This window comes from Plasmodium yoelii (genome assembly GCF_900002385.2).
Source record: "Plasmodium yoelii strain 17X genome assembly, chromosome: 14".
Classification (NCBI taxonomy): Eukaryota; Apicomplexa; class Aconoidasida; order Haemosporida; family Plasmodiidae; genus Plasmodium; species Plasmodium yoelii.
Window position 1 is genome coordinate 1,278,719 of NC_036186.2, and position 27,581 is coordinate 1,306,299.

General features: G+C 22.5%; 13 protein-coding genes across 13 annotated transcripts; 7 read left to right on the forward strand and 6 right to left on the reverse strand.

Moving 5' to 3' along the window:
• Positions 1-264: 264 nt before the first annotated feature.
• PY17X_1432200 (histone-lysine N-methyltransferase, putative) lies at positions 265-989 on the reverse strand (the record flags this gene model as incomplete). The annotated part of the gene is made up of 2 exons (XM_022957555.1): positions 265-390; positions 579-989. 2 exons carry the CDS (start codon positions 987-989, stop codon positions 265-267), a joined length of 537 nt encoding a protein of 178 aa, XP_022812926.1.
• Positions 990-1,741: 752 nt separating this feature from the next.
• Positions 1,742-3,515, reverse strand: PY17X_1432300 (type II protein geranylgeranyltransferase subunit beta; the record flags this gene model as incomplete). Its single annotated transcript, XM_724779.2, has 2 exons — positions 1,742-2,210; positions 2,380-3,515. The coding sequence occupies 2 exons, from the start codon at positions 3,513-3,515 to the stop codon at positions 1,742-1,744; spliced, it is 1,605 nt and encodes a 534-aa protein (XP_729872.2).
• Positions 3,516-3,646: 131 nt separating this feature from the next.
• On the reverse strand, positions 3,647-4,159 carry PY17X_1432400 (ER membrane protein complex subunit 6, putative; the record flags this gene model as incomplete). Its single annotated transcript, XM_022957556.1, has 2 exons — positions 3,647-3,697; positions 3,833-4,159. The coding sequence occupies 2 exons, from the start codon at positions 4,157-4,159 to the stop codon at positions 3,647-3,649; spliced, it is 378 nt and encodes a 125-aa protein (XP_022812927.1).
• Positions 4,160-5,602: 1,443 nt separating this feature from the next.
• On the forward strand, positions 5,603-6,881 carry PY17X_1432500 (conserved Plasmodium protein, unknown function; the record flags this gene model as incomplete). The annotated part of the gene is made up of 6 exons (XM_022957557.1): positions 5,603-5,825; positions 6,003-6,158; positions 6,275-6,297; positions 6,405-6,494; positions 6,640-6,677; positions 6,851-6,881. The coding sequence occupies 6 exons, from the start codon at positions 5,603-5,605 to the stop codon at positions 6,879-6,881; spliced, it is 561 nt and encodes a 186-aa protein (XP_022812928.1).
• Positions 6,882-7,191: 310 nt separating this feature from the next.
• PY17X_1432600 (adrenodoxin-type ferredoxin, putative) lies at positions 7,192-8,147 on the reverse strand (the record flags this gene model as incomplete). The annotated part of the gene is made up of 5 exons (XM_022957558.1): positions 7,192-7,306; positions 7,457-7,586; positions 7,681-7,784; positions 7,912-8,029; positions 8,138-8,147. The coding sequence occupies 5 exons, from the start codon at positions 8,145-8,147 to the stop codon at positions 7,192-7,194; spliced, it is 477 nt and encodes a 158-aa protein (XP_022812929.1).
• A 1,082-nt stretch (positions 8,148-9,229) lies between these two features.
• PY17X_1432700 (conserved protein, unknown function) lies at positions 9,230-9,694 on the forward strand (the record flags this gene model as incomplete). Its single annotated transcript, XM_720376.2, has 1 exon — positions 9,230-9,694. The coding sequence occupies one exon, from the start codon at positions 9,230-9,232 to the stop codon at positions 9,692-9,694; it is 465 nt and encodes a 154-aa protein (XP_725469.2).
• A 1,241-nt stretch (positions 9,695-10,935) lies between these two features.
• On the forward strand, positions 10,936-11,770 carry PY17X_1432800 (conserved Plasmodium protein, unknown function; the record flags this gene model as incomplete). The annotated part of the gene is made up of 3 exons (XM_022957559.1): positions 10,936-11,064; positions 11,253-11,303; positions 11,624-11,770. 3 exons carry the CDS (start codon positions 10,936-10,938, stop codon positions 11,768-11,770), a joined length of 327 nt encoding a protein of 108 aa, XP_022812930.1.
• Positions 11,771-13,523: 1,753 nt separating this feature from the next.
• PY17X_1432900 (conserved protein, unknown function) lies at positions 13,524-14,773 on the forward strand (the record flags this gene model as incomplete). Its single annotated transcript, XM_022957560.1, has 5 exons — positions 13,524-13,700; positions 13,867-13,980; positions 14,069-14,272; positions 14,385-14,543; positions 14,690-14,773. The coding sequence occupies 5 exons, from the start codon at positions 13,524-13,526 to the stop codon at positions 14,771-14,773; spliced, it is 738 nt and encodes a 245-aa protein (XP_022812931.1).
• A 1,196-nt stretch (positions 14,774-15,969) lies between these two features.
• Positions 15,970-16,617, forward strand: PY17X_1433000 (thioredoxin peroxidase 2, putative; the record flags this gene model as incomplete). Its single annotated transcript, XM_725574.1, has 1 exon — positions 15,970-16,617. One exon carries the CDS (start codon positions 15,970-15,972, stop codon positions 16,615-16,617), a length of 648 nt encoding a protein of 215 aa, XP_730667.1.
• A 1,467-nt stretch (positions 16,618-18,084) lies between these two features.
• PY17X_1433100 (SUN domain-containing protein, putative) lies at positions 18,085-20,931 on the forward strand (the record flags this gene model as incomplete). The annotated part of the gene is made up of 2 exons (XM_725575.1): positions 18,085-20,603; positions 20,835-20,931. The coding sequence occupies 2 exons, from the start codon at positions 18,085-18,087 to the stop codon at positions 20,929-20,931; spliced, it is 2,616 nt and encodes an 871-aa protein (XP_730668.1).
• A 1,068-nt stretch (positions 20,932-21,999) lies between these two features.
• Positions 22,000-22,857, forward strand: PY17X_1433200 (peptidyl-prolyl cis-trans isomerase, putative; the record flags this gene model as incomplete). Its single annotated transcript, XM_725576.1, has 1 exon — positions 22,000-22,857. The coding sequence occupies one exon, from the start codon at positions 22,000-22,002 to the stop codon at positions 22,855-22,857; it is 858 nt and encodes a 285-aa protein (XP_730669.1).
• A 560-nt stretch (positions 22,858-23,417) lies between these two features.
• Positions 23,418-24,089, reverse strand: PY17X_1433300 (10 kDa chaperonin, putative; the record flags this gene model as incomplete). Its single annotated transcript, XM_022957561.1, has 3 exons — positions 23,418-23,594; positions 23,705-23,836; positions 24,087-24,089. The coding sequence occupies 3 exons, from the start codon at positions 24,087-24,089 to the stop codon at positions 23,418-23,420; spliced, it is 312 nt and encodes a 103-aa protein (XP_022812932.1).
• Positions 24,090-25,375: 1,286 nt separating this feature from the next.
• On the reverse strand, positions 25,376-27,055 carry PY17X_1433400 (uncharacterized protein; the record flags this gene model as incomplete). The annotated part of the gene is made up of 1 exon (XM_722740.2): positions 25,376-27,055. The coding sequence occupies one exon, from the start codon at positions 27,053-27,055 to the stop codon at positions 25,376-25,378; it is 1,680 nt and encodes a 559-aa protein (XP_727833.2).
• Between the last annotated feature and the right edge of the window lie 526 nt (positions 27,056-27,581).

Genomic DNA, 27,581 nt, shown 5'->3' on the forward strand with positions numbered 1-27,581 from the left:
GCGTAATAAATAAATGTACATATGTAGATTTGTGTACCGAATTACATATTATATTGGTTTATTTACTTAACAATTTGTTTCTTTTTTTATATTTTCAAATAAACAAAGTAAACATATGATAAATATATACATGCATAGAACAAAAAAGTATTTGTATACACCCCCAAAAAAAAACAAAACATGTGTACACATATTCCTTCAATTTGTTCTTAATATGTTTTGGGATTTATCTTATTATATAAAAAATACTATGTATTTTGTTTATTAACACAAATTTAATAAAGTTATTACCTTCCACCATGTATTCCCATAGGATATGCAAATTTCCTCATTTTTTTCAATTTTTTTCAGAGAGCGAAGTATCATAATATATTTGGAAGCAACCGTTTCCTATAATAATAATAATAATAATAATAATTAATGTATAAACGATAAATATAATACAAATAAAAATGATATATGTTAAACACAGTTACTTTTCCAAATGAAAGAGATAAAATTAACCCTGTTACAGTGGACATGTATTTTTTTTATGTTATTTTTTTTATGTTATTTTTTTCATGTTATTTTTTTTATACATTTTCATTACTCATTGGGGTTTTAACAATTTGAAAAAAAGCATTAGGGGTATCAGAATGGTTGTATAAAATGCCATAACCCAATGGAAAAAGTTTATAATTTATACTTTTTTGGGAAGGATTCATAATTTGGACAATTTCGTTATTTGCATTTTCAGATGAATTTTCGAATAAATAATCAATCAAATTATTTGGAATATTTTCATTTTCTATTTTTATTGTTGGGCATACTTCAATTATCTCATTTTTTTTTATTTCAGCAAATGAAAAAACCCCTAATCCATTATAATTCGATTTTCCAATAAATATATTTTTGTGTATATCATTAAAGTTAATTTCATCCTTTTTCAAAATATGTGCCAATTTATTCTTTGCAAAATAATTGTGAAATTTCCTTCGAATAATATTCATTTATTAATAGTACATAAATAATTATATAGATATATTAAACCATTTGAATTATTAGTTTCTAACTTTTTGAAATATTATGATCATATTAGTCAACTTTATTTTCAATGAACTTTTATTTAAACGTCTTACAAACACAAGAACATACTTATAGTATGCCTTTTGGTACACCCTCTACATTTATTTTAGTAAAAAAATGAAATAAATAAAAATAACCTAAAAGCTCCAAAAATATTATTATACATTTATATATACCCTTAAATTATAATTTCCCGAGAAATATTTAAATCTTATTTTATATGGATATTCCATTTTTTATTATATTTCCTTGACCCAATGTATATTCTTTTATTTCGTGCGTAAAAAAGGGAACAACCAAATTGTAGAAGATAAAAGTAATTTTTTTGACAAACGAAAAAATGTATATTTGATAATTTTTCAATTGTTTATAACAATGGAAGGATTGTACCAATTTTTGTTTAATTTCCAGGAATGTGAAATTATAAATAAAAATTATGTTAAAAGAAATAACTTATATAAAAATAACGTTTTAAATTTATAACAAACAAAAAAAACATAATTATGATTACATAAAATGTTTAAAAAAAAAATAATAAACATGAAAAATAAATAAAATTAGAACAATAAAAGGAGTAAACTATTCGAATATAATACAAGGAATATACACATACATTTGTATTTCTGTGTGAATTTATAATTAAAATTTATTTCTTTGTCCTTTTTTTTCGGTATATTTAAATTGTCATGTATACAGGCATTGCAAAAGATGAATGAACATCGTTCAGCTGAATTAGTTGGTCTTCCAAGTGCTTAGGTATTTTTATATCACCAAATATATCATATTTGTCACTTTTTTTATTTTTATAATGTTGAATATTATAATAAATAATTGACAATGCTGATATTGCAAAAAAACTATGGAACAAGTCTGGTTGCTTATAGGATATATTTTCTTTATCATAATAATTGAAAACTTCACTTCTTTTAATATAATTATTATTTTGTTGAACTCTTGAAAATCCACCATTATCTTTATCTTGACATTTTAAAATAAAATTTATTAATATATTTACATTTAAAAGTTTACTTAAATTACATTTGAGACTTACTAAACTACTCAAAACCCACCAAGAGTAGCAAACATCATGGTTCTTAGAAACTCGCCCATTAATACCTTGATTTTCATATCGATCGCATAGCCACCTATATATAGAAAAAGGAAGAAATAAAAAAAATATTTAAAATATTATGATTATTGAAAAGGGTTAGGAAAAAATTTACCTAAACCATGAAATGTGTTTAAATTTTTATAATAATGTGCATATGTATATATATTTGAACATGTATACGTATTTATTTTTGTTAGTTGCACCTTATCAACTTGGATCTTATTAACTTGTTTGTAAATAAAAAACTTCTATTATTATTATCTTTCAAAAGATTTAGCGAATTAACTGCGCAGAATGTAGTTCCGGCATGAGACTCTGATCCAGGGAATTTTGAAAACCCTCCATCAACATTAAAACAATTTAATATCCAATTTATACATTTTTGAGTATTGTTATTAGTGTATATATATATATTTCTTTTTGATAATAATAGATTTATAAAATATAGAGATGATAATGAGCAAAAAACAAATCGCATGTCACCATCAAAATGTAATAAGAAACTTTTTAAAGAAAAATGATAAAATCCTTTATCTTCATCAAACATTAAATTAATAAAATTGTATATTTCTAACAATGTTTTAGTGCTTATATCATTTTCACTTGTTCTATTTATTAAAAATAATATTTGAATGGCACTTAATGTAGATATTACATTTGATTCATATAACCATTTTTTATTACATGGACTAAAACCGCATACAATGAATTTTTTTTTTATTTTTTTTTTATTTTTAAATCCACATAAATGTGTAGCATTTTGGAATAAATTAAGATTCTTTTTTTCAACCTTATCAATCTCTCTCATATTTTTTATCAATAAATCATTAGTTGTATTTTCGTTAGTATTAAATGTTATATTAATTTTTTGTTCCTTATTTTTAGGGAATTCTATTCGGTTTATATTTTCATCAGTTTTACCATTATAATGAGAAATATTGTCCATTGATATGTTTGTCCCTTCATTATCTATCTTTATATTAATAACATCATCATAAGCTTTTCGTTTTACTATTTTAATTACTTCATTTATATCTTTATCTGACAGAATTTTATTTTTCTTTTTATAATTATAAATAATATCTTCCTTAATTTTTTTTTTTTGCAAAGATTGCATTACCAATAAATATAACATATCTATTACATTTTTTTCTAAAATATCACTCAAACTATTTTTTCCCTTGTTCATTATTAAAATTCCACTAAGAACCCAAAAAACTCCATTAATCAAAATTGATTCATATTTATCCGATGCATAGTCCCTTTTAGATTTCGATCCTAATTTTTCTTTTATGCTCTTTAAAAAATATTCTTCATGTAATTTTATATTCAATTCCATATTATTATATTTTGTTAATTAAACATAAACAAAAATATATATATGATCAAACTGTGCAATAATAATAAAAATGGTAATTTTGTAGGATGTTGTAAAAAATATAAATTGATGTGCTCTCAAAATGTGCACATTTAAAAAATGTATATTATGTCATAGGATAGGGTCCAAAATAAAATAAAAGACTGAAAAGGGGAAGGAAAAAAAAGAAAAGCATATTACAGAAATAAATAAAAAAAATAAACCATTATACATAAATATAGTCATATCAACAGATTAACATTTATTATATACAACATGAACAAATATGATATGCTTACTATAAGTCCACTAAAAAAATCACTCAGAAATATGCATGATTTACTAGAAAAAAATGATTTATAATTATTCTTAATATGAAAAAATGTCATCAATGTTCCTATTAATGTAAATACTGAAAAAAAGAGAAACCCTTTTATCCCTTGAAGTCCCAAAATTCCAGCAGTTATTCCCCCAATTATCCCATAGAATTGTCTACTTAATATTAATGAACTTTTGTTATGCTTAACTATATTTTCATCATATTTATTACTCTCCAATATTTTTGAGTTTAAACTATCTTTTATGTTATCTTTATTTCGATTATCAATGCTTGCGTTTGTTTCCATTATTTTAAAAAAAGGAAGAATAAAACGTGAAAAAATAAATATAAATAAGCAAGAAAATAACTAAATGATTTACAATACAACCCAAACGAATAACCAAATAAATAAAAATCCAGAAAGAGAAAACTTTTTGAAAAAAAAAAATATATATAAATATAGAAAAATATTCAATAATACAGGAAATCGTGCTACTTCTATATTCGCCCTTATTTATTATATAAATTTTAAAAATGCATTTAATGATTATATAAATATATAAAAAAAAACTAAAAATTAATAAATATGATTATCTAATTGGATAAGCACATACTTTGGCTTTAAAAAAAATATAACTAAAATGAAGGGTACTCAAATAGTTACGTGCTTACAATTTTGACTAAAATTTTCCGCTATTTTTTTTAATTAACGTTTAAAACTTAATATTCATATTCTTAATTTATAAAAACAAAAAATAAACATAGAAAAAAGAACGAAAAAATTATTGTACATAAATAAATTTTTTTTTTGTGGCTTTCATAAATAAAATTAAAATACTTAGTGTATTTTTTCATCACAAAATCTTTAAGTTAACTATCAAAAACTGTTTACATATTACTATACAAGTTTAGTAATAATTTTTATCATATTATATTCACAAATTAAAAAAAAAATAAATTAGAAGGAAACAAAATTGTTAGCAATTTAAAATTTTATGTATACCATTCATTAAAATGGATATATGCACATGTATATATATAATTTATTTTATACTTTCCAAAACATATTTAATAGGTTGAATGCTACATATATATGACAATTTTTCCATTGGGGGAAAAATGATAAACATATAATCTTATTGTCTAAAAATGGACAACAACACCCAAAAGATTAAATAATATAAATAAATATTTTTGTTGGTCTGTCCCTATTATATTTAACAAAATTAACTACAATATACCATTATTATATATGATGAGTATTTTAATTAACAATAATATTATATAACACAAATAAAATCTTATGACCTCATATTTATTAATTAAATTTTATATATAATACATAAATTAAAGTAAACAAACCCTTTTATTATTATATGAATGTGTAGATACACCTGCATATTCATTTTAAGACATTTTCATTTTTAAGCTATGGTAAATTGCATTGTTTCTGATAAAATACATACATATAAATTAACCTTAGTATATGATATGAGCTTTGGTCAATTTATATCTTTATAAAAATAGGTATACGTAATAAGTAGATAAAATTCCTTGTTTTAATATTTTGGAAATATATATTATTCTGAAAAATATTTTCTTGGATTTTGTTACTCTTTGTCAACATATTGATATCAACGTGTATGTATATGCATACATAGTAGTATGAGATAGCATAAAAGGTGTTAATTTTTTGTTCTGTCTATATAAAATATATATTTTTTGTCATAAATTATTTATCCATGCCAAAATGATTAGAATAAAAATTATTCTTCTGTTTATATGTGCCTACTCATTTCTTAACATAAGTGGTTCTGTCAAAATTCAAAATAATGATGCTTTATATAACTGTTCTAGTGTATTATGTTCATATGATAAATTGTCAAATATTCATGAAAATTCAAAAGCTATATTAACAGAATTAGAAAATATATTATTCGATGTGCGTGATGAAAAAAACGTGCACCAATCAGGTTTATTTAAAAAAAATTAATTAAAACTATTTGAGAGAATAAGAAACAATTTTCTAAAAAAGTTATAAAACATACAAATGGATATTCACATAATAAATAAATATATATATATATATATTCATCATAATAATTCTAAAATGATTTTTTATCCATAAACTATTATTATTTTACTGGCAGAGAACGAATATAATAAGAGACTTGATCTTGAAATAAAATTTCCAGAGAAGGACGATTACGACGATTCGTTATATTTATCATCAGATCAAGATTATGAAAATGAAATGAGTTATATGAACCCTGTACCTTACATAATTATTAATAGCATGGACGCAGGTTTTTTATTTTTATTTTTATTTTCTAAATAATTTAAGAGTATATTGTATTCCTTCTATAATTATCTGTTTATTTTTTTTTTTTTTCATTTTTTGGGAAAAATTGGACCTATTTAGATGATTTGGAAAGATCTATACTAGTAAAAAAAAAAGAGAAAACAATAAAAAAAATTAAAGAGCCAATTTTTATGCAAACTTTGATTCACATTTTTAACCGAAATTTATATTTTATTTCATTTTTTTTAAGAATGATGATATAAATGAATTAGACAATTCAGAGGAAATATCTTTAGCAAATGAAGAGGACATAGATATTGCCTTTTCTAAAATCCATCGAGTATAAAATTAACAAAATTTATATATCTTTCAGTTTTATATTAATTTACTAGTTAATGTATAAGCATTTATGTCCATAAATTAACATAATTACATTGCTAGACAAACTATAGATACATGATATATTTTTTGTTCTTTTTTATAAGCTCAAGGAGAAACAAAATCATTCCCAAAAGGAAAAGAAGTAACCACGATAAATAAAAAAAAAATATAGAAATTATAATAATTGAATAATACCTTTAATATTGCATATATTTATTTCCGTTTTTTGACCCAAAGAAAAATTGTATATTTTCTCATATTAAACCCTTTTTAATGTTTTTTTTTTTTTTTTTAAATGATAATTTTACATTAAAGCAAATATAGTTTAAAGAAGTTTCTACGATAAAAAATTTTACATTATTACCAATAAGCTTGAAGAAATATATGGGAAAAATGTTTTATTATATTTTTAAATATTTTTAAAAAATAATAAGTTTATATAAATACATGTACACGTTCTAACTTATATGGATACATATATAATTTCATATATTTTCATATTGTGTTTTGTGTATCATTTTTGTCATTTTTTTGTTTTACCTTTTATAAATAAATAGACGCACATTATGGCTCAATAATTAAAACACATAAATGTGTATGTGCATATATTATTTATTTTCAGAAACAATTCTTAAAAACAATAATAAAAAAACAAATTAATGTGGTGTAGGAACATAACCATCTACATAAAAATTTCGAGTCATCGGTGGGAGTTTTATTTTTATTCCATCTAATTCTTTAGTAAGTTTAACTTGACAACCTAATCTAGAACTAAAAAAAAAATGAATCCATATATATGATTATTGTATAATGCTGCAACTTGGTCATCAAAATAAAAATAAAATGTATTAGCATAGTAAACGTATATACATATTTATATATGTTGGAAAAAAAAAAAATTCATATAATATGATATATTACGTTTCAGTTATACACGGAGCTAATTCTAGCATGTCAAGCTCATTATCTTGGGCTTCTGGTAAAAGTTCATAAAACTCGTCATCAATTATTACATGACAAGTTGAACATGCGCAAAAACCTTCACAAGCGCCTTTGTAAAGGAAAGAAAGTTAATAAGTTATGAATAGGGGATATATTTGTATGTAGATATGTAGACTATATAAGGAATAGCTATATTATTGTACCTTCTATATTAATATTATTTTCATGGGCGACCTTTAATATGCTATCTCCTACTTGTGCTTTGACTGTTGTTTCATGGTTGTCGTGATTTAAAAATGTCACATTACTTAAAAAAATGTAAAATGAATAAATAAAATAATTTGTAAAAATAATTAATAATATTACAAAAAATTAAAGCACAAGTATGATATACACATATGCACATGTTTATATTTTTTCGTTCGATTATTTACATTTCATCAGAATTTTGGGTTGTAAAACTTTTTTTAAAATTCAAATATATATAATTATTTTTGAACGTGCTCGGTAAAACCCTTTTAAATATATTATTCCTGATGGGGAAGCTAAATCCTACACAAATAAAAATTTAAGTTTGTTAGTCATATCATTTATGAATATACCATACATATATACGTAATGTGGTCTGCCTTTTTTTTTTATTTTATATATGATTCTTACTGGAAATCATTTTTTCCCCCTTCCTTCATTTAAATTTATGGACCTTTTTAACGTAATTATTCATGTATAACCATATTTATTTTTGCATAAAATTTAATTTCCCTCTTTCTATACGTATATTTACTCACTGGTTTGTTATATTTCTTTATTATACATTTTATATATTAACATACACCGAAATTAATATGAGAATTGTGCTTATAGATAAAATTCATATTTTCAAAAAAGTTACAAATATTTATAATGCAAAATTTTGGGAATATATTGAAGGAAAATAAAATAATAAGCAAGTAAATAATATATAGTTACTGAAAAATTAGTTATTTATCAGTTAAAATAAATGTAATAATATAGTTGAGCGTCTTCGTACATTTATAAGTGTAATATATACATAATAAGAATATTAAAATTATTATATATATTGCGAAAATTGGCAAATATATTTCATAGCCAACCTTCTCTTTTCCCCCAAAAATTTTACACTTGACAAACCTTTATAATATATATTTAAATTTTAATTCTTAGTATTGAAATAATGTAAAATTTTTATATTTATTATAATTTATTTGTTTTTTTTAATCATGCCTTTTATTTATTTTTTTCTCCTTTTAATATTTATATATACACGCATGTATGTAATTTGGGGATGTTGATGGCTTATATTTATCACCTACTAAAAATATTTTATATTTTTTTTATAGCTTATTTGTAAAACTAAGAAAAATTTCACTCATTTTGTTAATAATATAAATAAAATTATATATTCAAGTATAATACAGAATTTATATCATTAATATAAAAACAACACATTGATCACAGACCTATAGCTATAAGAAAAATAAAAAAATAGGGGGATTCATTTAGTGAAATCAAATAAATCACATAGAAAAAATGTATACATTTATAATATAAATATATTTATATATTAATAAGTCAGTTTTCAAACGATAACTTATATTTTGCCAATTTTTGAAAATATCATGTTGTTACCTAATCTGAACGAAAGAAAACCGACCAAATAAACATAATAATAAAGATAACTAGTGGAAAATAATAGCTTAATAAACTGATAAAACGACGAACGAAGAAAAAATGATAGGAAAAATATTTGACAACGCTTTTCGAATACGTACGTATAATAGATTCGTTTGCTTTCTCATTGGAGGAGCATTCACATATAGTTTTACAAATCCAGACATTGACACTGTTTATGAACTTTTTCCAATTTTTAAGCAAAATAAATATGCATATTTAACATTTTTAGAGGTTAATAAGAATCAAGATACAGTATTCGAAGATAAACTCAAGGATCTTTGTAGGTTTTATCAAAAGCAACCTGGTTATTTATACACAAAAATAATTAAAAGAAAAGATGCCATAAATGATTTAAATCGCTATATTATGGTTTCTACATGGTTAAAAAGTGAAAACTATTTATTAGCTTGTAATAGAATATATGGCCAAATGTTAATTAAAAATATTCAAGATTTTACTAATTATGATTCATACCTATATAAAATAGTTGTTGATGATTCAGATTATTTACCTCCTGTATAGAAGGCTCAATGTTTTAAGTTATTACTATAAATGTTATAAATGCCATTACGTTTGTTTATTACTAATTTCTTAGTTGTTTTTTCGTTTATATAGTTATTACATCAATATATGTGTAGGATATCGCTTATAAATATATAACACGAATAATCATTTTATTCAATTGTTTAACATATGCTTATTAGCTAATTTATAATAATACATATATTAAATGTGTCATGATGAACATTCTTCATAATGTGAATGTATTCCCCCTATTTTTGTGTATATAAAAATGCCTTTTTTATTTTTACCATATTTTTACTTTTACCATATTTTACTTTTACCATATTTTATTTTTACCATATTTTTATTTTTACCATATTTTTATTTATTTCTATATAATCTACGTTTAACAATTTTTTATATATATTATTTATTTTATAATTTTTTTAGAATCATATATCAAATTCATCCTTGTTTTGTTTATTTATTTCCATTCAAAATGTTATACAAACATAATAACAATTGTGTGCGTATCAGACATACATATGTATAGATATATGCATTTATGGCTACTTGAAAATATTTATATTATGAGTAGTGATAAATACATTGTTGCTTTAAACAATTTACAAAATCTTAAAAAAAAATTAATGTATAATTAATTTATGCTTTATTTATTCTAATTTTTTTGTATAAGCAACGGTGGAAATATATAATAATTTCGATAACATTTCCAGCTAGTTTTAATTATTGGGGATTAAAACTGGAAAAAAGAAATCGCCATTGTTTTAAATATATATACTGATTAACTTTTGCTTATTTTGGAATTTTCCAAATACCAACATCAATTTACACGACAGTATGTACACTAATTTATTTGATGAAAATTTTTTATACATATATATGAGTATGTTTATATCTATAAACTTGTGTATACACAATAAATGAAGTGTTAAAAAAAAAAAATGAAAAAAAATCAAGGAATACAAATGGACAATTTATATTTGGGATTCCATTCCAATTATACAAAACTATTAAGACACTTTACTTCCTTATAATACACATTTTAAAATTTATTTCATTAACCAATTATTATTATCAATATTCTAAAAATTGCTATAGATATTATTATATCACCATTAATTATATTTTTACACACATTATTGCAAATTAAAAAGTATATAGGAAATAATTAGTGAAGTGAAAGTTATACTGAATGTATATTTTTATATTAATATTCTGACTATAAGATAATAAAAATGAGAATACGATTCATCATACTTATTTCAATTTTACTACTATGTGTAAAGCGGGTATTTTCATTCAAAGGAATACAAAAACTTAAAAAGATAAATGGAATACAAAAAGTTTTAAAGCCGTCCAATCAGGTATACCATCTATTGTTCATCACACATAAATTAATAGTTGTGTTTTTTTCTACATTATTTTATAAGCTTGTTAGTCTATTCTTTTTATTTTCATTATCACTAATACTTATACATTAGTGTTGCTTTATTATAATATTTACATTTAACTAATTTTTTTTATTATATTTTTCTCCCCTTTTTATTTAAAGATGAGTTTCCATGAGTTGCGATCACGAAGCAGAAATGCTCAAAATAACAACGTAAATAAAATTCTTTTATTATAATATTTTTTTTCTTGAATTGTTATTTTTGATTCATATATTATTTATCTCTTTGATGGTTTATCCTTTTTTATATTTTCTTAAATTTTTTAAAACTTTCATTAATATTTCATTAATTTGATGGATATATAATTATGCAATATGTTCACATTCTTATAATTTTATAAATTTTGTGCAAAATTGAAATATAAGATTTCATCAAAAACACATAATATGGATATATCACAATATAAGATACATAATAACGAGTGAAAAAGACCATAACAAATTGTTCTATTCTTTTTATATTTTTATTTCAGTTAAATATAAGTGTAGGAGATTGGAGCATAAACATAACTTATAAAGACCCATCTAATAATCCCGAGAAAATAAAAAGTCTTTTGATATACTCAATGACATTTCCATATACTGAACTTGATGAATTCAAGGAATATTTATTTGAGTAATAGGTGAGCCATTAAATAAATTTGCATATATATACATATATATATTATTAATGGTGGTAATAAATTTCAAAATGTTTATTTTTTTGTGCCCCAATTGAATTTTTGCCATTATTACAGATTTTTTTTCTATTTCTTATATTTTTAAGACCGTAGTAAAATTCTTGCAAATATGCAACCATCACGCCTATTCCCTGCACATGATAACATTTTCGTATGCATTCAAGAAGTGATTTTTATATCATAGAACATTTAATTTTATTTAATTATTCAATCTATATTTATCTTATTTATATGTGTTTATGCTTATATACATATTTTTCTATAGTATTACCACGTTAACTCATAATACAAACATTATAAGCGCTTGCCATGTTATTAGGCAAAAAAATAACATTTATATTTTATATATTCCTATGGATTATATTAATCCATTTAATTTGTATATAAAAAAGGTAACCTATATTATGAATGCAGAATTTTGTACCATCACGTTTTTTATCTCAAAGTATAATTCTAGTTTTAAATTACTCCCATATATATGCGGGAAAATAAAATAATACATTTATGCATCACACAATTTTAATGCGTACTTTATTTTCATCATAAACTATATATCATGTATAAAGGTAACATAAACAGATGAATATGCCATTTTATTATTTTTAACCTTGTTTCTAGATATATGTAATATTATTTAAATTTATAACATTAAAAAGGGGATAATATCAAAAATATGTATTATCATACAATAAATTTATTCCATATTCTATATTTTTTATATTATATTATTATTTTCCCCCATTTTTATCTAGTACATACAAACTAGCAATCTCTTCTCCTAATACAAATATGTAATTTAAACATAAAATATAATACAATTTTTTAACGTCAAACGCTAATTTATCATCATTAATAAAATATAATAATACCAACATAATAATATTATTATTATTAATAATCCAAACTAATCTATCATCCTCAACACATGTTATATATATATATAAGTGTTATTATATAGCCTTAAATGGGATTTAAAAAATGTATATTACAAAAAAAATTGCTCTTTTTATGATTATATTTTTATACGTTGTTATTAAATCGTGTTAATGGTAATAACCTTTCATATAGCATAAGAATCGCATACGCTAGCACTATACACATGCGTAGAATATACATAATATTAATGTATGTATAAAAAATGGGAATTTTTTGAATATAAAAAATAAAATAAAAATAATTATAATATTAGTATTTATGGTTTTTATGCAGCTATAATTACAAAAAAAATGAAAAATAGAATAAAAAATAAAATAAATATTTTTGAAAGAAAATGCATTTTTAAGGATATCCAAAAAAACAGTCATCAAAATTCATTATTATTTTTAACCCATATAAAAATTCCCATGTACATATTTATGTATATATTTTTTTGTTTAGCATGCTATAAAAATATATGAAAATAACGAAAAAAAAGTGATATACACGGATATTATATTTATTATATTATTGAAAAAATAATTCAATATTTTGAAACATTATTCTGTACATGAAAATATATTGTACATATATCCATTAATGTATGAATAATATATTTATGCTAAAATATTTTGATAATTGTTTTTATTCGAATTATTTTTATGTGTATACATTTCATCACATTTATCTTATTACTAATATAAATTAACACATATTATAAATACATCATACATTTTATATACAAATTATTTATTTTTATTAATGTAATACTTCAAAAATGGATATGGAAATAAAAGATTTTGATAAATTATCAGGATTTCGAATCCAATTTACAAAAGACTTGGTTTTTAAAGGAACTATAAGTGCAATAGTTGGAATGATACTTGGTATTATGTGCTCTTTGATAGTCAATTGCACATTAGTTGAAGTATCCTTATCAAGATTTTTCTCTATGGTACGTTTCCCCTATATATATAATAACTCTGTATATACGTGTATACTCCAGTAAACCGATTTGTCAGAAAATATTAATTTATAATTCGCATTTCTTCGACATTATATCGTTATTTATTGTTTTACTTTTCAATTTGGCATTTCTTGGCACTTTATTTGTTTTGCAGTATTTTGGAATACTATTTATTGTTGTTGGAATTATAATTTTTTGGAGATTGAATGCAAATGCAATAGATGAAGCTGAAAACAGAAAAAACCAACTAATGATTCTAGCGGGATTGGTACTAATTCTCGGACATAGTACATATATATAATATATGCATGTGTAAATAATATCCATATATGACCTTATTATCTTTGATTTTATAGATAATATTTTCTGGAGTATTATGTTTATTCTTCGATCGCTCGTGGTTATTTTCTCTTTCCCCGATATCCAAAGTTCCTATTTATTGCATCCTGGGAATTAGTATTTCCTTTGCCTTAACCTTTAGCTTAATAGATTTGATAAATTATCTAATAGGGTTTATACAAGGATCAATAACTAGACCACTTATAGAATCTGCTGCACAGGTATTATACATGATACGATTTGAAAATAAATATAATTATATGTTTATCTTTGAGCATATTTTCCTTTTTAACAGCTAAATTTATATGCTTATTTGCTTAAATATTTTTTTAGGTATACATGATATTATTATTTACAATTACCATGGGAGGAATATTTGGATTTATATTTGGCTTATTGGATGTAGAAGACGAATCATCTCATCATATTCGTTTGGCTTTAATGAAGGCTGAAAATTGTTGTTTCCCTCTAGGCGCAATTTTGGGAGGACTAGTAAGCATATATGATATGAAATTTTATACATAAAATATATTTCTTTGAACATTTAATAGAACTGAATAGCAATCATTTAGTTAAAAAAAAAAAAATTATTTAACTTTTCTCATTCTTTTATTTTTTCTTTCCTTAATTTTATTTAGGCTGGTTTTGGAAATGAAGTTTTTAGGCAACAAACTGAAGCATATAAATTAGAAAATATCACTGAGTTTGATGATGAAGTATAAATACTAACATACATATTTTATAATATTAGATTTTTATTATATGAACAAAATTACGAAGTAGTAGTTTACTTCAATATGCTTTAGCTAATTAGAGAAACATAATAGAATAATCAAATTTGATTGTGACATATATTTTTTACCCCCTTATCTAGCGTTTATTTAATTTATTTTATTTTGATTTTTTTGTGTCTATTTATATACTTATTTGTTTTTGTTGTGTTTTTTGTTTTTACATCATTAAGCTGCATTTTAATTTTATACTTTCATCTATTTACTATTTTATTTTATTATATACATATATAGTAATAATAATAATAATAAAAAGTGTACACACTAAAAGCTAAATTAAATAATATATAAATAAAACAAGTAAAGTAATCAAATAATGCTTTGTTTTGTTTTAATTCATATTTTATTAACCATAAAAAAATATTTTATCCCCCCAAAGGCCTAATTTTTATAATCCTACATTATATAGAGTTTAAATTAACATTTATTGCACAAAGTTGTAAAGCATATCATTCTCCCTATTTTTATTTTTTAATATTTTATTTCTAACTGAGTAATATCTCATATTGCCGAAATAAAAACTAATGAATAAAATTTTCTTAAAAAAAAGGAGAAATATAACGATAAGGTGTGTTATTCATACTGTAAATATATATATATGTATTATTTTTTTTAATCCTGATGAAAATTATATTATTTCGAAAACCTTTCCTCTTACTCCACACACAAAACTACAAATAGATTTATTTAACAAAAGTTAAAAACCTGATATGGCACATATATGTATAACACTATTTTTTTTTATATTTCATTTATTATAATTTTTTAATATTTTATTTTTACTAATATTATATTAAGGTAATATATAAGTATATTTAACCCTTTTTAAACATAATAAATTTCATTCATCTTATGCATTTTGCTCATTTGTTTATTCTTGTATGTATATAACATTAACCCATCTTTTTTCATTTACCAGAATAAGCTTAAAACTAATGTGTTATTTTTTTATTATCTTATCGTTTATTTCATTTTAAACTATTTAGTCTATTCGGTTTAAAATTATAAGAATATATTTATTTATATTTTTTATCTTTTTTCTACCTAATCTTCACTTATAGTATCATTCTCACATTGTGAGTATATGCTAATATACTATCATATATATTTTTTTTTTTGAAAAAAAAATGAGAGTTTTAAACAGTTTATTCAGTAACGTATATAGAAGATCAGTGAGATCGTTTTCTCATGTTACTCAGAAGGCTCATGATTTTACAGCACAAGGAGTAAATAAAAATAATGAAATCATAAATGTTCAATTATCATCTTATATAGGTAAAAAATATTGTTGTTTGTTTTTTTACCCTTTAAACTATACATTTGTTTGCCCAACAGAAGTAATAGAATTTAATAAACATGTAAAATCATTTGAAGAAAAAAATGTAGAACTATTAGGAATATCTGTAGATTCAGTTTATAGTCATATAGCATGGAAAAATATGCCTATCGAAAAAGGGGGTATAGGAAATATTAATTTTACATTAGTATCAGATATAAACAAAGAAATTTCAAAAAATTATAATGTCCTATATGATAACTCTTTTGCCTTAAGAGGGTTATTTATAATAGATTTAGAAGGAAAAATTAGGCATAAAACTGTTAATGATTTATCAATAGGCAGAAACGTTAATGAAGTTTTAAGAGTTATAGATTCTATAATTCATGTTGATACAAGTGGTAATGTTTGCCCAATCAATTGGAAAAAAGGAGACAAATCTTTTAAACCCAATAATGAAGCCTTACTTGATTATTTAAATACTGAATACAAAAAGTAAAGTAATATATCAAGTAAATAATTATAGTGATAAAGACTATGATGCCCACTTATATTAATTTTCATATCAATCAAATACTTGAAAATAGTGAAAAGGCGATAAATTTATTGCATAAGAATAAAGTGGGGTATATTTTTGAAAAAAAATATATGCATGCATGCGTTTATGTATGTACATATTCGATTTATTGTAGTTTCTTTTCCGTTTTTTTTTTATTTTCATAACACATTTTATCGTATACATGACCATATTATTTTAACATTTTCTCTAAAGAAATTCCCTTAAAAAAAAATGACATTCCCACATAAACATTTTTTTGAATAAATTAAATAAATGGAATTAAATTAATGCATTTATTTAAAATACGAAAGGCGGAAAACAACAACATTGTAGTTAAGGTGAAAATTCAATAAATAATGATTTGAAGAACACCTATATTATAGTGTGCAAAAGCCTTTGTATACGCACATATTACAAGCATACGTTTAAGTTTATCTATTGAATGAATACATATAAATATAAATATATATTTCATGTATTATATGCATATACATACACTAAGATATATTAATAGTACTAAATTATAATATTTTATTTTTTCAGCAATATAAGAAAAAGTAACTACTGTGTGTGAAAAACTAATATTAATTATTTCAATCCTATGAATATTCATGAAATATTTTTAGGCATGTATAAACGTCTTCGAAGTGTGTAATGAATTATTTTTTTTTTTTTTCTTAAAATAAAAAATCGTAAATTATATAGCCCGAAAAAAAAAACGTTCTATAAAAATTTTATGCGAATAAATATTGCGTAAAATATGAATAATGAAAGATAAATCGCAAAATGAATAATAGAAAAAATAATTACATAAATAATAAAATTCTTCAACGGTCAATTGGAGAGTTAAATAAAAATAAATAACTAAATAAGCAAATAAATTAATATATATATTGAGAGCACAAAAGAGCGGGTGAGGGCTAGAGAAAAGAAGCGTTTTTGGTGATTATGTGATTTGTTTCTTTTGTCTCGAATGGCCCTTTCATCCTTCACTATTTTTACCCATTTTTTAATAGTTTTGTCAAAAAATTAGGACAAATTTTATAGAAAATTTTTTATGTGATTTGTAACACTGCGAAAAATATTATATTATAAGCATTTTTTGTGATATTTCTATATTTGTATAAACGTGCATAGCTCATAAAAGCAAAGTATATGTGTAGATATATAACACAACTGTGTGGAATATATTGGTATTAAATAGGCAAAGTATATACATTAATGTTTTTTTTTGTGCATAAATCAAATGTAAAGATATAAGGGGACGAGGGAACAAGAGTAATACGTGAAAAAAGGGAAAAAATGTACATCCTAGTACTAGACATAACATTATAAATAATACTAATATAGGCATATAAATAATAAAAATAATTTAGCTAGTACTGTTGTAATCTCTATCTGATAAATATGACCATACATACAGGTAATAATAGACGTCACGCAAAAGATGAAAAAAATGAATCGAAAAGTAAACCAAAGGGCAGAAAGGGGAATAGTGACAATGAAGCAAATTATAATATTGACCCCCATGAAAATGAAGATAATTCTTTAATACAAGTATTACATAGTTATGAAGATTTTCAAAATAATAAGAACTATACGAAATTAAAACCTTGTAAAACGAAAGAAACAAAATTTGGAAGAGTTCGAAAAACTTTAATAAAAATATTTTCATTAAGTGATTTAGAAGTAAATGAACCAAATAAAAATAATTTTAATAGAAAAAAAAATGGTCCTAATAATGTTCTTTTAACTAGCCGGATGGTAATGTGGAATAAAATAGAAAATAATAATGACCCAATGTATGATTTAAAAATTGAAAGTTCTCATAATAAGTCTTTTGTAAATATTATAGCTAATTATATTAGTATGCTTTTAAACGATATATTAAATGATAGAAAAGGAATAGCATATATAGCTATTTTTATGATTGTTTTGTCTATTCTTATTACTTGTATATCTGGCTTTATTACTATTTTTAACAATGCCAAAATAGATTTGGATACTTGGGGAATTATTCCATCCAAAAGTAGTTATGATGGTGTAAATAAATTCATGGGGTATCTCAAACTAGGAGAAGAAGAGAGTAATAAAAAAATTATTAACCAAAATAAAAACACTAGGCAAAACAGTAAAGCGTGGAAATTTCAAGAATTGTTCGATGATGTGAAAAATAAAATAAACGAAAGTATTAATCTAAATTTTATCAACAAAAAGGAAAGTGGTAATGTATCTGAAACATATTCCAATATAAAAAATAAACAAAAGGAATTAGAAAATAATTTTAAAAGGATAGAAACACATTTAAAAAAAATGGAATCTAAATTAAAGACATTACAAAATGATATAATTAGCAAAACTAGTGATATAGATTATTTTAAAAATGATTCGAAAAAAGAAGTTGAAAATATCAAAAAGAAATTACAAGATAATTATCAACTATTTCAAAATAAATTTGTAGATTATCTCAAAATTATTGATGATATAAAAATTGATGTTAGTGAAAAAAAAAAAACAATTTTTAATGAGATAGAAAACAAAGTACACGCTAATCAAATAAGCATTGAAGAGGGGATTTCTAGTAAAATAGAACATCAGAAAAATTATTTTTTTGAAAAATTTTCTAAACTGGAAAAACAAATGGAAGATATAGAAATAAGCATAGCCAATAAAACATATTCAAATTTTGAAAATAATGAATTTTTGAAAAACGGAGGTGATGAAAAAAAAAATGTATATATATATGCAGATAAACAAATTGAAGACATAAAAAAAATAACTGATGAAGAAAATAAGAAATTGTTGACCGAATATAAAAAGAAACAAATAGAAACAGAAGAAGAAAATATTAACAGAAATAATTATATATCAAAAAAATTAGCCATAATAGAGGATATAAGAAAAGAGTTAGACATATTAAAAGAAAGAACAGAAGCATCGAAAACATTTTTAGATAAAATATTTCCAAATCTCGAACTCAAAATGTTAAAAAATGTCGAAAATAAAATGAAATATTATTTAGAAATATATAAAAAAGATATTATAAATGAACTTACAGAAACAACAGTAATATCTAACGAAAAAAAATATAAAAATATGGCATTAAAGCAAGAAAAATCTCAAAAGGAGTTCTTTAAAAAAATCAACATTCAAATTAATTCCCAAATAAAAAATATAAAAGAAGAACTAAATAAATCTATAGATAACGCTCTTCATAGTAAAGAATTCAAAAATGATAAAGATCTTATAAAAAAAATAAATCAAACTAATTATAATGCTATTGAAACCTTACAAGAAAAAGTAGATGAACTATATAATGAATTTATATTAGATTATAATCAAATAGATTGGGCTCTAGAATCATTAGGAGCAAAGATTGTTTATAAAATGACTAGTTATCCATTAAATAAAAACGATTTTATAGAAAAATTCCTAAACCAAATTGTTTCATTTCTACCCTCCGAAGAAATATATGGAATGGTTAAACCAATGGGAAAAGACCCATCAATTATATTAAAACCTTCAAATTTCCCAGGAGATTGTTTTTCTTTTAAAGGGAATACAGGAAAAGTAACTATACATCTTCCAGCTACTATTAATGTTACATCTGTTTCAATACAACATGTTCATGAAAATATAAGTAACAACGTAAATGCAACTCCAAAATATTTTTCTGTTTATGGTGTTGTTGATCCAAATTGGCCTGAACATTTCGAGGAATCAAATATTGATTATAACGATTTTAAAAATAGCTCCTTATACTCATGTTTACATAAAGAATATGGTATTTTATATCCCAATGAAATTTTAGAAAAATGGATAAAACATAACAAAAATCCAAGTGTCATACATATAGGTGATTTTTACTTTGATCGAAAAAAAAGGATATCTACCTACCAAACCAAGCACTGTTTTCCATTTAAGCGGTAATATTAAAGAGTAGATAGATGACCAAACAAAACATATATATATATATATATATATATATATATATATTTATCTACTTTTACATATAACAATTTGTTTATGGTCTTTATCAGCATAAATTATTTACCATAGCTATGCATATTTTTATTCAATAAGCATAGAGCATATATATGCGTAAATACCTTCATCCTTTTTTTAATTATACTCTTTAATTCCCTATTTTTTGACAGAATTATATTCGAATTTACGGACAACTATGGCGCCCCATATACTTGCATTTATAGACTTAAGGTACATGGTCAAAGATGCATAAGAAAGTTAAAGTAAAAATGGAAGACTTTTATAACTTATTTTGATATTGTATTATCCAACTCCCTTTTTTGTCTGCTCAATTTGCTTTTTCTCATATTCGTTACTTTAAAAATAATGTAGTGTTATTCATATTTATATACACACATTATATATGCATGTTGTAGCCCCCTTAGGCGTCTTTTTAACATATTTTAAGCACTTACCGACATTAATTTTCTTATTATTTTATTGTCATTTGTGCAAATTTATCATAATTTAATTTTTAGTCATATATATTTTTTTTTTATGTACATTTTTTTTCTTTCTTTTAATATTTGCTTTCCTCTTTTTTCATATAAGAAAATTTTCATAAAAATTTGAATTTCATTTATTGTGAAATTTTAATTAAGTATTATGTTTTATTTACTGTTATTTTTTTCTACACATAAATGTATAATCCTTAAATTATTATTCAAAAATATGTGTGTTCATTTATCCATTTTACTTTTTTTATACTATTACTTTATTTTTCAATTAACATTTGTTACCTATAATTAAAGCCATGATATATACATTCCAACTGTTGTATGCTCACACAATCTTCCCAATTTAAATGCTCTTAAAACCATTTCACCATTTTATAAAGCATATCTAAAACAATTATAGCAATTATACTATATGAACAATACATGTAAATATATTGTAAATAGGAGTAAAAGAGCGTAATAGAAGCAATTAACGAAATATCCATATATCATATTATTATATTTCATTTCTTTGTTTATATATTTTTTCTTAGTATTTTATTTTTTTTTCTAATTTGAGAAATTTATCTATGCGTACATTTTTCAATTCCCAAAATAAAGGTGTAATAAAAAAAAAAAAGTAAAACAATATGGTAAATATGCAAAAATTATGTAATATGAATATAATAAAATAAAAATGGAATAGCATAAAAACATTTAAAAAAAAAAGAAAAAAAATAATAATTTTTTATGGTTATTACTCTATACCCATTGTTTAACTAACCATTTAATTGTTTACCAAACTAAACGAATATATAAATTTAATTAACCACATTCATAAAAAACCTAAATATTTCTAATGCTTAATAAAAGCATAAAAGGAGGTAGAATAATAGGGAATAAATGTTTTAAATGGTGGAATAATTTACACATATCATGGAAAATAGCAATCGGTTCTACAGTTCTGTTTCCACCATTATGGAATTATAATGAAAGAAAAAAGGCGAAAAGAAAACAGGTGTATTATAACAAAGCAATAAGAGATTATGTATTTTTTGATATAGCAGTAGAAAATAAATACATTGGTAGAGTACTTATCGGTTTATATTCAGATCAAGTACCATTATCAGTAGAAAATTTTATACAACTTTCTGAAGGATATAAAGTTAAAGATAAATATATTGGGTATAGGAATACATATATTCATAAAATTTATCCTGGTATTGGATTAATAGGAGGAAATGTATTAAATGATAAAGAAGGCTTAAGTATATATGGAAAGAAATTTCCTGATGAAAATTTTGATATGGAATTTGTACAGGATGGTGATGTTGCTTTATATAATCAAGGCCCTCATAGTAATACCTCACAATTTATTATAACATTTGCACCTATGCCTATATTACATAAACATAATGTAGTAATTGGAACAGTTTTGAAAGGTATGGATATTATAAGAACTATTGAAACTATGGGAACAAAGTTAGGAAATCCAATGTATGATATAAAAATTATTAATTGTGGCTTATATCGAAGTTTAGAAGAAGATGGACCACCTTTTTTTAATGTAACAAGTATTCTGGATAAAAATAATCAAAACTTTATATCTAAAAAGGAATTTGAACACATGTCTGAGCAAGAAAGAAAGGAATTGTTGGGTAATGCTGCAGCCTCTTACAAAGCCCGAGAAAAAAAGGAGCTTGGATTGACTAAATAAATTAAACTTCCAAATAATATTCTATTACATATATATATTTTTGTATGACAAATAAACAGATAGTTTGAAACTTATTATGAGAGACGTTATTATTTTATATTTTTCCACATTTTTTGGTTGTTTTTATGCGTATATATTTGTTTCAGTTGGTCTCTATTTATTTTTTCTTTATTTCGTTCTTTAATTTTTTAATAATAAAACCACTATATCGTTTGATATAACTTAAAAACATTGCTATAAAAATGCACATCCATTTATAAAAGAAATATCATCTTTTTTGTGTTTTCGTGTTTATCGCATTTAAATAAATATACACATGTATGTATAATATATTTTGTGAAATTTGATTTTTTTATTTAAAAAAAAAATAAAGCAAAGAATAAAATTAAAATAATATAAAAAAGAAAAAATTGGAATGACAAAACTCAGCAATTCAAAAATAACATTTATAGTAAAAATAATGGTGTATAGTATTGTGAAAAAACACCTTTATGCACATAAGGAAAATATTTGCAAAAGAAATACCAAAGTATGTATACATATGATACATTTTTAATACCTCATTGGTCTTTAATAATGCCTATTATATCATCATCTCTATAGACAAAAAATTCTTCGCCATCAATTTTTAATGAGGATCCTCCATATTCTGGTAAAACAACAACATCACCTTCTTTTACACTAGGTGGAATTTTATTTCCATTGCTTGTTATGCGTCCAGGTCCAACTGCCAATACCTGAAAAGTGAAATAATGTAAAAGGATATATGGTTCGTGTAAAACTGAACATTTATATTATAATTTTTAAATAAAAAAAATAATTTATTTTAATTTTTCCAAAGTAATACTTTTCCTGTGTATGAAGGTTCGGTTGCACTTTCTGGTAAAAATAATCCAGATTTTGTGGTGGTTTTTGGCACAATTTTACTTATTAAAATACGATCCATTAATGGAATGAATTTTTTTGCTATTGAAGAAGCCTGTGAAAAAATACAATCATATATTATATTAACACAGGGATACATAATCTCAATACATAATCATTTGATAAGTTACCAAATATGTTTATGCATTTTTCACATAAAATTCTTACACATTATATTACATATAATTTTATAATCTACATATATAAACTTCTATATATATTATCAATATAATTCGTGAATATATGTATTAATTATTTATACATAAAATTGGTATATAATATTATCGTTATTTAAAAAAAATTACCATTTTGTATCCCTATATATTATATTAATTGAATAAAAATAACTGAATTTTTGTTTCTTTTTTGATAAATATACGCAAAATAATTTTTAAAATATTATGTTGTTAATTATGGAAAATATAAACTTTAAAAAAAAAATAGGATATCCTATTATCTAATAAATGTATATGATATGTATTTTTTTTACTATAAAAAAAGAGAGAAAATATAAATATGACGATATATATTACGCCCTTATATAAAAATGATGTTATAAAAATTACTGGGTTATTTAATATGGATAATTGAAAACACAAACTTCCTATATTTTTTAAGTACTTTGCAATTTTTCTAAATTGTTTTTCTTTTCTTTATATCGTTGAGTGACGTATTACGTATCACTATTTATTTTAATTTTATTTTTTGCACTAATCAAATTTACATTTTTGTGAGATTTTTAAATAGCAAATAGTATGCACATAATATTATACATATTTTTTTACTACGCATAATTTTTTATTTCATATCAACAACGGTTTATATAAATTAAAATGTAGAATGGAAATATTTACTCTATTTTTTTATTGTTACCTTATTTTTTTACCTCATAATTTTTATTTCATTTTTTCGGCATTTTTATAACGTAATATTATCATTGTATTTTACTAAAATTGTAATAGTGTTTTATTATTTTTGCACGTATACAATATCCTATATTATTAACATATTATAACATTTTCCAGTTTAACACATTTAAAATTTAAAAGGGATATTCACATACTTTTATTCTTATTCTTATGCTTACATATATTTTACATATAATATTGCTTATTTAGTTATCATTTACTTACTCACTCGATGTGCACACATCCATATAATCCCCCTATTTCATAACTCTGAAAATTTATCACAGAGTTATATACAAAAATTGTTTTATTATTTTTTTTTTACATAAATAATTTATGATTATAATATGTTAACTCCCTGAAGAATTTCAGTATAGTCAAGTTGAAGTAATCATACACATTTTAATTAAAAAAAATATATTAAATAAATAAAAAAAAAAAAAGCAAAAAACAAAATAATATATATAAACACAAAAAATAATTAATGTGGCATTTTATGCATGTGGTTATAAATATAAACAGGATATATTTTTTCCCATTTATTCGTTATTTATTTAAAAGAGTAATTAACACATAAAAAAGGGTATTGTAATACCAATTTAATAACTAACTCGCTAAAAATTGCATTAATAATAATATTATATACATGTATATATAGGAGGAAAATGCATTCAATCCCTTTCCTTTTAATCCTCCAAGTAAGCAATGTCAGGAACCCACCAAGGCAATAAAGTCATAAAAAACATAACCACAGACTGATATATAATTTTTTCGAATCGTGTCAATCCTCTTCTCGTAGTAATATTTCCATTATTATTATTTTGCCTTTCATTATTATTTGCCATATGTCTGTTATCATTCTCTAAAGAAGGATCAACGGGTTGCTGATTTGTATCCGATATTTTGTTCAGGTCTTCAAATTCATGATTTATTTGTTCACTAAAGCTACCATTTGTAACATTGGTAAAAGAAGTAGAGTTATCATGAAAATGAATTTCGTTATCCATATTATCACCATAATTATTAGTTGACCTTCTTTTTCTTAAACCCGAATTCGGGATTTTTATATTATTCTCTTGAAAATCATCTATATCATTATAATTAATATCAGTATTCGATTCAGTTCCCTTGTTATCATTATAGTTATGAATTATACTATTATTTTCGTTATTTTCATCTAATATGAAACTATTATTATTGCTGTTGTTTTTTATTTCTTGGTTATTTTCTTCGATTTTCTTTTTTCGAAGTATCGAAAAAAAACTTTTCTGTTTATTTTCTGTATATTCATTATTTTGTCTATTGTTAGAAGGTTTATTAGCACTATCTTCGGTTGCTTCTGTTTTATGCACATTTTGATGCTCATTACCTGTTTGCATATTTTCTAATAAATGTAAATTATTTATATCAAGAATTCCCTCGTTATTTGTCATATTATTGAATTTTTCAATAAATATATTATCTTCTTTATCATTCTCATTTGGACTCGTTATATTTGGAGAACCTTCTTGGATTCTGTCTTCATTAAAATTATTTGTATCATCGCCATTTTCATTATTTTGACTGTCTTGATTATTTTCATTATTTTGACTATCTTGAGTATTTACATTATTTTGCTCATTTTCCTGGTTGTTTAAATTCCGGGATTCTCTCATCCTTCTTAGCACTTGCTCTATAGATTCATTTCCAGACATAAAATTAAAGTTATTCGTTAACGCGTCAAAAAAGCCTCTGGTATATAATATAAATAATCCAATGGCAATAAAATATAATCTAGGTCTAGCTTCAAACAAAAATAAAATAAATAATATTTTTAATAATAAAAATATGTGAAACCTCTCGTCTAGGCTCATTATATAATTGTTTAAAGCTATCCTTTGACTTGTTATATTATTTTGATTAACATTATTATTTAAATCATTTGTATTTTCATGAGATGTGTTATTATTGCTTACATTGTTACTATTGTTAGCATTATTGGAATTATTATTGATATTATCTTTATTTTCTTTTTCTCCATTTTCATCAGTTATATCATTTTCTTTCTTATTAAAATTTTCTTCAAATAAATTTAGATTTTTTATAAACTCATTTTTTTCATTCGTTTTAATTAATGTATCAATAAAATTATGCTGAGACAACAAATGCTCATTTAACATCATATCATTTTCTCCACTTTTTATATTATTAATAATACTATTCTCAAAATATATATTTTTAATTAAATCTTGACATTTTGATAATCTCCTTGTATAAGTTAGTAGTAATATTTTATAAATTCGTGTTTGTTCATCCTTTGATAAATTATCATTGGAATTTGTATTTTCACTAACAATAGGTTTTGTTTTTTCATTCTTACTTTCCATTTTTTGGATTTATACAAAAAAATGACACTTTTTTTCACAAAGTATGTTTTACTGTATCCAGCAATAGGCTAAAATGGAATTCGGTACATGCAATGCATACAGAATTGCACATATACATATATGCATATACGAGCATATATATGTATATAGATAAATTTGATTATGTTAACTTATGTCACTATAAAAAAAAAAGCAATATTTCATTCTTTTAATCATACATTTTTTTGATTTTAAAGGCTTCAGAATTTAATGCTTTGAATATTATACAAAATAATATACTTGAAAATTTTTTTAATTAATGCACATTTGTATATATGCATAAGGTATTCTTTTTAAAAAAATACTTCGGTATGGCATATGCATGTATGCGTAACATAAACTATTTGAATATTTATGGGATAATAAAATATACTTTTTTGGAACAAGCTAATTTGTCCTTATATAATTTTTTTAAATGAAAAAAAAAATATATAAAAGGTAAAAATACAAAATGTGTAAAAGAACATATGTTACATTGTATGTGTGC